This window comes from Cynoglossus semilaevis, chromosome 5, assembly GCF_000523025.1.
Source record: "Cynoglossus semilaevis isolate Cse_v1.0 chromosome 5, Cse_v1.0, whole genome shotgun sequence".
In the NCBI taxonomy this organism is placed as follows: Eukaryota; Metazoa; Chordata; class Actinopteri; order Pleuronectiformes; family Cynoglossidae; genus Cynoglossus; species Cynoglossus semilaevis.
Window position 1 is genome coordinate 11,270,065 of NC_024311.1, and position 8,521 is coordinate 11,278,585.

The 8,521-nt window shown below is 40.7% G+C and overlaps 1 protein-coding gene across 6 annotated transcripts in view; it reads right to left on the minus strand.

Moving 5' to 3' along the window:
• Positions 1-400: 400 nt before the first annotated feature.
• The window catches only part of LOC103379070 (kinesin-like protein KIF23), a 10,208-nt gene continuing 2,087 nt past the window's right edge, over positions 401-8,521 (minus strand). Inside the window, exons 6-24 of one of the 6 annotated variants that reach the window (XM_025055820.1) lie at positions 8,405-8,517; positions 8,155-8,325; positions 7,808-7,849; positions 7,312-7,424; positions 6,991-7,112; positions 6,764-6,866; positions 6,354-6,433; positions 6,129-6,248; positions 5,720-5,876; positions 5,472-5,633; positions 5,165-5,331; positions 4,899-5,072; positions 4,475-4,702; positions 3,981-4,271; positions 2,249-2,482; positions 1,952-2,040; positions 1,690-1,750; positions 1,492-1,526; positions 401-1,065 (exon numbers count right to left, since the gene is read on the minus strand). In XM_025055820.1, coding sequence (XP_024911588.1) covers positions 1,050-1,065; positions 1,492-1,526; positions 1,690-1,750; positions 1,952-2,040; positions 2,249-2,482; positions 3,981-4,271; positions 4,475-4,702; positions 4,899-5,072; positions 5,165-5,331; positions 5,472-5,633; positions 5,720-5,876; positions 6,129-6,248; positions 6,354-6,433; positions 6,764-6,866; positions 6,991-7,112; positions 7,312-7,424; positions 7,808-7,849; positions 8,155-8,325; positions 8,405-8,517 — 2,478 coding nt within the window. In that variant the 3' untranslated portion in view covers positions 401-1,049. Of the gene's footprint in view, positions 1,066-1,491; positions 1,527-1,689; positions 1,751-1,951; positions 2,041-2,248; positions 2,483-3,663; positions 3,834-3,869; positions 4,272-4,474; positions 4,703-4,898; positions 5,073-5,164; positions 5,332-5,471; positions 5,634-5,719; positions 5,877-6,128; positions 6,249-6,353; positions 6,434-6,763; positions 6,867-6,990; positions 7,113-7,311; positions 7,425-7,807; positions 7,850-8,154; positions 8,326-8,404; positions 8,518-8,521 lie in introns of those variants that run through there. The other 5 variants (XM_008310491.3, XM_025055821.1, XM_008310492.3 and 2 more) reach the window with 5 other exon arrangements.

Genomic DNA, 8,521 nt, shown 5'->3' on the forward strand with positions numbered 1-8,521 from the left:
CGAACCCAGGACTTTCTGCTACATATACAGTATATGTACACACGCATACACATGTGCATCAATTAGTCTATATATGTGCGCTTATATACATACTGTATATAGACAATATCAAACCGTTCCTGTAAAATGAGAGGTATTTGGCTCCCTCTACTGTTTTTAACATAAACTGCATAAGAAATATTAGTGTTCCTCGCAAATTACAGTTGAAAAAAAAATCATCTCTGTTCAATGGAGCTTTTACACAATAGCGTTTTAGGATCAATTCAAGCCTCAATCAAAGGACAACACACACACACACACACACACACACACACACAACCCGCATATCTTTTTTCCTTAAACTAAAGAAATATGTGTGAATCTGCCAGACTCACCGACAGAGCTCGGATTATAGACCATGTTATGATTGGATTGTTTTTATTGTCAGCACCTTTTTTTTTAAACCACTCCTGATCTTTAAATTACACTGTACATTAACGTCCTCATGACTTCAGATAAATGGTTGGGATTTATTTACTGCCACCAAAAAAAAAAAAAGAGTAGTACATACAAATGTGGCAAATATAACGAACACAAATAAAAGAAAAAAACAAAAAAATGTGGCAATAACAAAAGACTAAGGTCACAAATTTACAAAAAAAAAAAAAACCCTACTTTTTTACTTTTTATTTAGAGCTTCATCTAAAGTGTTATATTCACTACCGGTCGTAACCAGTTCTTATGTTCTGTTACACCCACTAAATAAAGCAAAGTAATTTAAAAAAAAAATTCTCATCTTTGGGCTGAGGTCACTGAAGCTGACCACGTTAAATGATCAATATTTAAAAGTATCACAATATTTTCACATCATCCATATCTTTAAAAAAAAACTGCATTACATCCAGCATTTAAAGGTCGAGTATCACAAACTGAGGACAGAATACTAAACTGCTCACTCTCAAAAATGATAAATATACAGAGGAAAAAGCTGCATAGATTCAGTCGGAGGTTCGAGCAGTAAATACAAACTTTTAAAAAGAGGAAAAAAGATCCTTCGTTTGTCCAGGAAATCACGGCTTTCTGCGCCTGGGAGAGAAAGGAAAGATTTTTTAAAAATAGGACAAGGTGAAAAAGTAATTGGTCGGAATATTATAAATACTGCAGTACAGACTGTGTATGAGAAATGAAGGTTGCAAAACAAGGTTTTGTAGTTAAGTCTGAGGAAACAACTGAACGACACTTTTAGGAGTTTCTTATTTGTTATCTTTACAGAAATGGGATCAAAGTAGATTAAATTCAACTTCATTGATCTCTTTGGGACATAAAGGAGGGAAACGTTGGCAACGGAAATGCCTAAAAAGGCAGAGACTGACTCATTGACCAATGGCAGACTGAGGTCCTGACACTTCTATCCAACCAGCTCAGCTAATCTGAGTCTCACTCCAGGACTTCATCCATCGTTCGTGTAAGACCTACATCATCAACATGTGTGTTTTTTTTTTTAATGCTTACTTTTGGTTGCTGTAACTGGTGCTCATTAGTGGGGGCTGATGAGGAGAAAAAAAACAGAATAAAAATGAAATAGATTAACAGAGGAACTGATCAATGATTGAACAACAAACACTGTTCCCAGACTGACACAGATCCCACATTACTGTATATTATAAAAACAGACAGACTGGAGTTTTTTCCGTCCAATTAAAATCTTACTCTGTTTTCGATGTCGTCCGTCTGGACTGGTCTTTCTGCAGACCCTGAACGCCGTTTACGACTGAAACAAAAAGAAAGTGACCTTAGCATGGAGGATTCTTCAGCAGACTTCAACTTCTACACAACTTGATCTCAGAGTGTTCATCTTAAAGTGACGTTACAGACACAGATACACAACTTCAATAATGAAGAAAACAAAGGTAAAAAAAACAACAACTATGAAGACACAGACACACTCTGTGACACCCAGCTGATACTGTACCTCGATGCCGTTGGACACTCCTGTCTCAGTGTTTCAACGTCAGTAAAGTGCACGGCCTGTCCTCCAGCCCTGGTCTTGAAGACATTTCCCTGTGGACGTGTCAGAAGACGGGGAAAATACAGGAAAAATGTTCAAGATCAAAACGCTCTCATCTCTTATTGTTTTAAAAGGGCTCCACGTTTGGTTACAATCAGATGAGAGTCAAGTTAAGAAATGAAAGACAGAGTGGTGGAAAAAAAGTGCTAAATTATTATTATTATTATGATCAATATTAATGCTGTGATTATTCCATTTTACCTTGAACAGTTTGGTCTCGATCTCCCCGTCAGAGGCTAGCTCCTGGTGTCTAAGCACATACATGTTGCACTTGGACAGAGCTTTCTCGTTAGGGGTCGACACCTTGACTGCATTGGGTATGATTGGCTGCATGACAGTGTCTAACTCCAAATTAGAGGTTGGTTTGTGGTCTACCCACTTCTCCCCACCCGCAGAGTGTGAACGCCTGTGCATGGGATGAACTGGAAGAGCAGTCTGGTGACCCCAGGGTGAGGAAGACAAATCAGAAAGTTACTCACATTCAATGACAGTGGGTTTGATTGGAAAGGCTGATCATCAGAACACAACAGACTGAGCTGAAAACATGTACTGCTGGTGTGTCGGGGTGATGGAATTTATGGAGAAAAATGAAAAGGTCATAAAGTCACAACCTGCTTCTTCGACCCAACTATGGACTGAAATCTTTTTTTTTTTTTTATTTCAAATGTTTTTTTCAGTTTCCAAGATTTGTTTTTGGGTTTGGTTTATGTTTGAAATTTGCTCCAATTTTCAAACTTGTTGGAGTCTGTCTTAACATGTTTATTTTGGCTAAAAATGACGACATCTGTCTTAAATCTTTTTGACTGAAGCTCTTTAACAGAACACTCCAATGAAAACACAAAAACATTCAAATTGACAATTTCCCAGCAATACATTATTTTCAGCTAAAACTCTTGGTGCAATGAAAGTATCAGTGGTGAATAAGTTCTAGCATGCAAACAGCCCATTAGTCATGTGACCAAAGACAACAGTGAAGCATTGAACAAATGACAGAGTAGTCAGTAAATATATATGTACCAAACTTTTAAAAACATTCTGCTTATAAACTATACCATTATTTCCTATGATGGCTAATGTTTAAAGATGATCTAACATTTCTAAAATACTAATAATATAAAATAATAAATTGTAGAATGTAGGATTTTTGTAGGATTAAAAAAAAGATCTAATCCAATTCAACTTAAATAGAAAAGAAAACACCATGAAGTTGACATTAGACATAAATACTCTGAGGTGTCGGGTGTTGTCTTTTTATCTGAATGTGTTCTAATGTGATGTGTGATAAAACTGCAGAGAGAAAAGCACAGCAACAAACAGGTAGAAGCGCGATGAACATGAACATGAACATGAACATGAACATGGGTGGGAGCTGTTCACATGGAGCATCTCTGACTAAATAAATGAATAAATAAAACCTGTAGAGTCAAACCTAAACATAACATACAATGGTGTTGAACCTGACGGCCACCACCAGAGGTCGGTGTTCGGATGAATGATGTAAGATTAGATATTTTAAAAGTATAAAATTTGATTAGGAGGACGTTTTAGACCAAAACATTTTTGTTCTTTTTTGATAAGGTCTGCCCCCCCACCCCACCCCCCCCCCCCCCCCCCAGCTGTTGTATTGGTATTGCTTGGTATTTGGTAAGTGTTATGTAAATTAAAGGTAAGATGGAGGTTTGAAAGATACTGCATGTGAACCACTCCTTGTAAAATGCAAGCAAATGTAAGAGTGAACAAGTCAAACTAGTTAAGTTAGTTAAGCCTTCAACTAGATTGAACTAAACTAGTTAAGTTAGTTAAGCCTTCAAATAGATTGAACTAACTAACTGTTCAGATGCAGGGTTTCTACTGAATGCACTTCTATTCAAACAAACAAAAATACAACACAACAGAGTCTAACACTGCTGACGAACCAGTCTAACACACTAACCCTGGTGCCTGCCTCTAGGTCCAGCCCATTGACCAGAGTCGGAGCCTCAGTGTCTGGGGCCCAGAGCTTGGCCCTCCTGCGACCCACGCTGCTGGTGCCGTGGTACGGGCCAGGAGTTTTGCTCCCGTACTGTGGAGTGCTGGGGTATTTGCCCTGGCTGTCTGTGTCTACGGGAAACCTCTGCTCCCACTGTGATATAGAGGAGGCCACTGAGCGGTACACTGAGGAGGAAGAGTTGGGATCCTGACCTGCCCTAACACTGGCTGGATTTTGGTGGGACACAGTCCAGTCCTGAAAGTGATGAGTAAATGGGGCCAAGCAGTGTGACTGTTAGCAGTGACTCCGCATTAACACAGAGTAAAGTGTGACATCAGAGCACAGCTGTACACAGCGTTAAAGGAATCACATGACGATCGCAGTTATTGGTGACATGCAAAAAAAGATTTCACAGAGAGAAACCAGGAACAGTACGAATGAGAGGGTCGGTAACTCACAGAGAGCGGGGATGGAGTTCTCTTCTGGGCCATGCTGCGGTCTCTCTCCCTTGGGGGTCTTTCTGGGGCCTCTGAACGTTGAGGCACACCTCCCCCGCCCCCACCACCACCAGCAGCACCGCTGCTACTGCTGCTTTCTATTACGATGGCCTTGAGCTGCTTTAACTTTTCATCCTTCACCCACAACTTGTTCTGCATCTCCAGCTGCTTGGCGTTCACTTGCCTTTCCTGAAACACCAGGAGAACGTTGGTTTATTTATTTGTGATCCTGTAGGACAAAACTCAAACCTTACAGCACTTTAAACACAGTACTTATAGACTTCAGGACAACAGAAAGTTGACTTTAAACAATCGTAACATCGTGCTCTGTACTCAACTAAACTTTTGGAATACTTGTAGTATCTCATCATCAGTTACTACTTACACATTCTTTCTCCCACTTGAGTTTGGCGTCCGTCACCATGCACTGCATGCGCTGCTCCATGCGCCTCCTCTCAGAAAGCTCACGCTGCAGCCGCTGCTCTCGGGTCTCCAGCTCCTGCTGGAGTGAGCGTTTGTCGTGCTCATACATGTCCGTGGTCTTCTGCAAGACGTCGATCTGAAGGAGATGGAAACGAGTCGGTGAGGTGAGAAAAGCAGACACAGTGGTGCATTTCCTGTAGAACAGAACTGTCTTCTCTCTCTCTGCACCTTGTACTCCAGCATCTTGGACTTTTTCTCCAGTCGTTCAATTTCCGTCTTCTGGCCAATGATGACTTTTTCTTTCTCACTCAGTTTGCTTTGCTGATCGTGCAGGAAAGTCTCCCTGGCACCGAGCTGACCGTCAAACTGCTGCAGCATAGACTTCAGTTTATTAGCTAGAGAAAATAAGAAGTTCAAGATATTGTTACATTATTGAAAAGTCTTAATTATCATTGTATTAAATATATTCTTGGATAATTCACTGACTATTGAGGAACAAAAGATTTCGGTGGTGAAGAAAAAAAAAAGTTCATACCAGTCTTGTTGAACTGCTCTGTTATCAACTGACGTGCACAGTGCCTCTTTTCCAGCACTTCAATCAGCCGAGACAGCGTCTGATCATCAGATGGATCCACCAGCTCACACGGAGGCAGCTGTGGAAGACTTTCCACGAGCTGATTCAGCAGAACTGGATCGTCTATTGTGTGGAAAAAAAAAACAAGCCTTAGAAGAGACTATGCAGCATCACAGTGACCTTGCAGTTCTGACTAAAGCGTACAGTACCAGAGATAGGACCGCCGCGCTCCTCCAGTCTTCGTGACAGCTCATCTTTGAAGGCTTGGTTTCTGTGCCGACGACCTGCGGCGAGGAAGCAGATTGGCCGGTCCACGGGCCGTGCCACCTCCACCTCCTGGGTCATCTCTGCGAAACGCATCACCAGCTGCGGCACAAGAAAGAATTTAAACATTGTTATTCTTCTTCTTTTCTTTTTTTTAAAAAAAAAAGTGAAAATGTGGTTTTTTTTGGAACAAACCAAAACAGAACAAGGAAGTTAATTCATCACCAGGACGCTACATTTTAGTTTAAGGTTTTATAGAGAGAAAAAAAATAGAAACGTTTCCTCTTACATTAAGTATAAAAGCTTTTTTTTTTAACAAAATAACATGCAGACAAAGATCTGTCCATGTCTCACCATAGTTTCTTCATAATCATCTGCCTTTGGATTGACACAGACTATCATTCGGACTTTCCCCTCACCATCAAAGTAGTTTTTAAAAAGGTGAGTGATTTTAGAGTCTCTGTACGGAACCATCTGGAGGAAAAAAGGGCAAAACATGGAAATAAGACTGAAAACATATAAAAACATTTTGAATTTGATATCGAAACTATGAAATATACATGAAACTTAAATGTATACCTTGTTAGTTCCATACATTTGGTTTTCACGCAGGACTTCCATACATGTACGTAGTGTCATTAAGGACTGGTTTATATTACCTGTTAATAAGACAGAAATGACAAATGCAACAGGTTACAACTGTGTCAACACTGTACGCAAAGGTTGAACCTACTGTACCACAGTTTGGTTCTAATCCAGTCTTTGGATGTTTTTTTTTTTGACACATCTGTGTAAATGTAATCAAATATTCCTAAAAGTGCAGGTCATTGGTGTGACAGAAGAGAGTTCTGCTTTTCAAACTGTGTTTGTACAGACGTTCAAGTGAATTGCATGTCAAGGCAACACACCCACACTATCTGTGACCCCACCAAACACTAATGTTTGTGTGTCTGAAAACCATTGATCCCACGAAAAGAGAAAAAACTGACCTGCTTCACGGAGGCGACTTCCTTCAGCTTTGGTTCTGCTGGTGCGTTCACTGCCGGCCAGGTCCACCAGACACAGCTGACTGACATTCACCTGACTTTTGTCCTGCATTTTAACAACATGCAGTTCTTAATATGTAGCAAAAAATGTAGAAAAAGTAGTCTATACACAAACCCCTCCCTGCCCCAAAAAAAGCATAAAGTTGAAATGAAACAATTGGTTGCTCCACCTGTAGGATGTGGTCCCCGTCAGCGTCCAGTGGGGCCTGAGCCAACTTGATGACGAACACACTGTGTGAGCGACTGGATTCACGGTTGAGTTGAGTGTTAGCTATTCTCCTTTTCTTTTGCCCTAGAAAAATTGAGTCAGAAATCCACGAAAAGAGGTACTCAGATAAAAATAAATAAATAAATAAAAAATCATTGAAAAATCATCACTGAACAAAGAGCCATTTGTCTGTAACCAAAAAAGACCAAAACCAACGAATGAATGAAAGAAAAAAGGAAAGAAAGAAAACAGACAGATCAGAGAGAAACCATTTTCAACTCACCCTTCCAAAAGACTTCAAAAGCCTCTTCTGTGGACTTCACCTCCACTTCGGTGCAGCCAGCCACATACATGTTGTGGTTCTGATCCTCGCGGAGAATTTTGGACTGAGGTGGTCTGGAAAAAAAGAATGAATTTAAAAACTATGTTCATACACCAACACTGAAATGCAATGTTAAGTTACAACGACAACTGCTTGTTGTTAGTGTCGACTAGGAGACGCAGTCAAACACATGGCGGGACACAGACAGAGACAAGAACAGACAATGACAGTCACAGACACAGAGAAGCTTCAGCCAGTCACAGATGTTTCAGCCTCCAAACTAAAAGCCAAATAGGACTGAAGACAACAGCCGACAGCAGAACACAGGGGCGTTAACGCAGGCCGTTTTTAATGCTCTGGATTAATGGGATGGAAACACTGTTGACCCACAAGACGTGACGTTGCATCTATGAATTAACAAAGTACTAAAAATCATGTTCTTGTACTGGTCACATACGTGAACTGATTGTTCTGTACAGGTGTACCTCCGCTGAGCCACCTAGCAGAGAAGGATTTACTTTGTAAAAATGCACTTTTATACAACAAATCAACCAGGTGACAACAGCATTATTGTCATCACTGTTCACTCTGCACATTTATCAAACGCTTAACAATACAAATGAAAAAAATAAAAACGTAATTTACACACACTGAACTCCAGGTCAGAGGCCAGACCAGCCTCACTGACCACAGGGAAACAGAGAATTCTACGACTAACAAGTTCACTGACAAATGAGGAAGGGAAAAATTATTATTTATCTTATTGACCAACTACTTATCGTGGGAGAAAATCCACTCGCTTACCTTGGTCTGATTGGGTCGTAGGGAGCATCTTCCAAGAGATCGTAGATGTAGTTGTTGTAGATCTCGATGTAGGAAACGAAGACACTGAAACAACAATCCTCGTCCACGTTGTCACATTTACACGCCTCCTCCGAGCTGATCATGTCTCCAAACTCTGGGTCAGCCCTCTGTCTTTGAGAGCATTGGGAAAAGTCACTAAGGTGGTAACTTGTTCTTTATTTTGAACCATAACACGAGGACTCATAGCTACCGAGAGGAGGGCGTCTTTGGCACAATTGGCTGGCTGTCCCGCTTCTGTCTGTCCAGCAGGGCGTCAACTTGATTCTGTATTTCCATCCCATTTTTCTCATCTGGCTTGAACACCTGA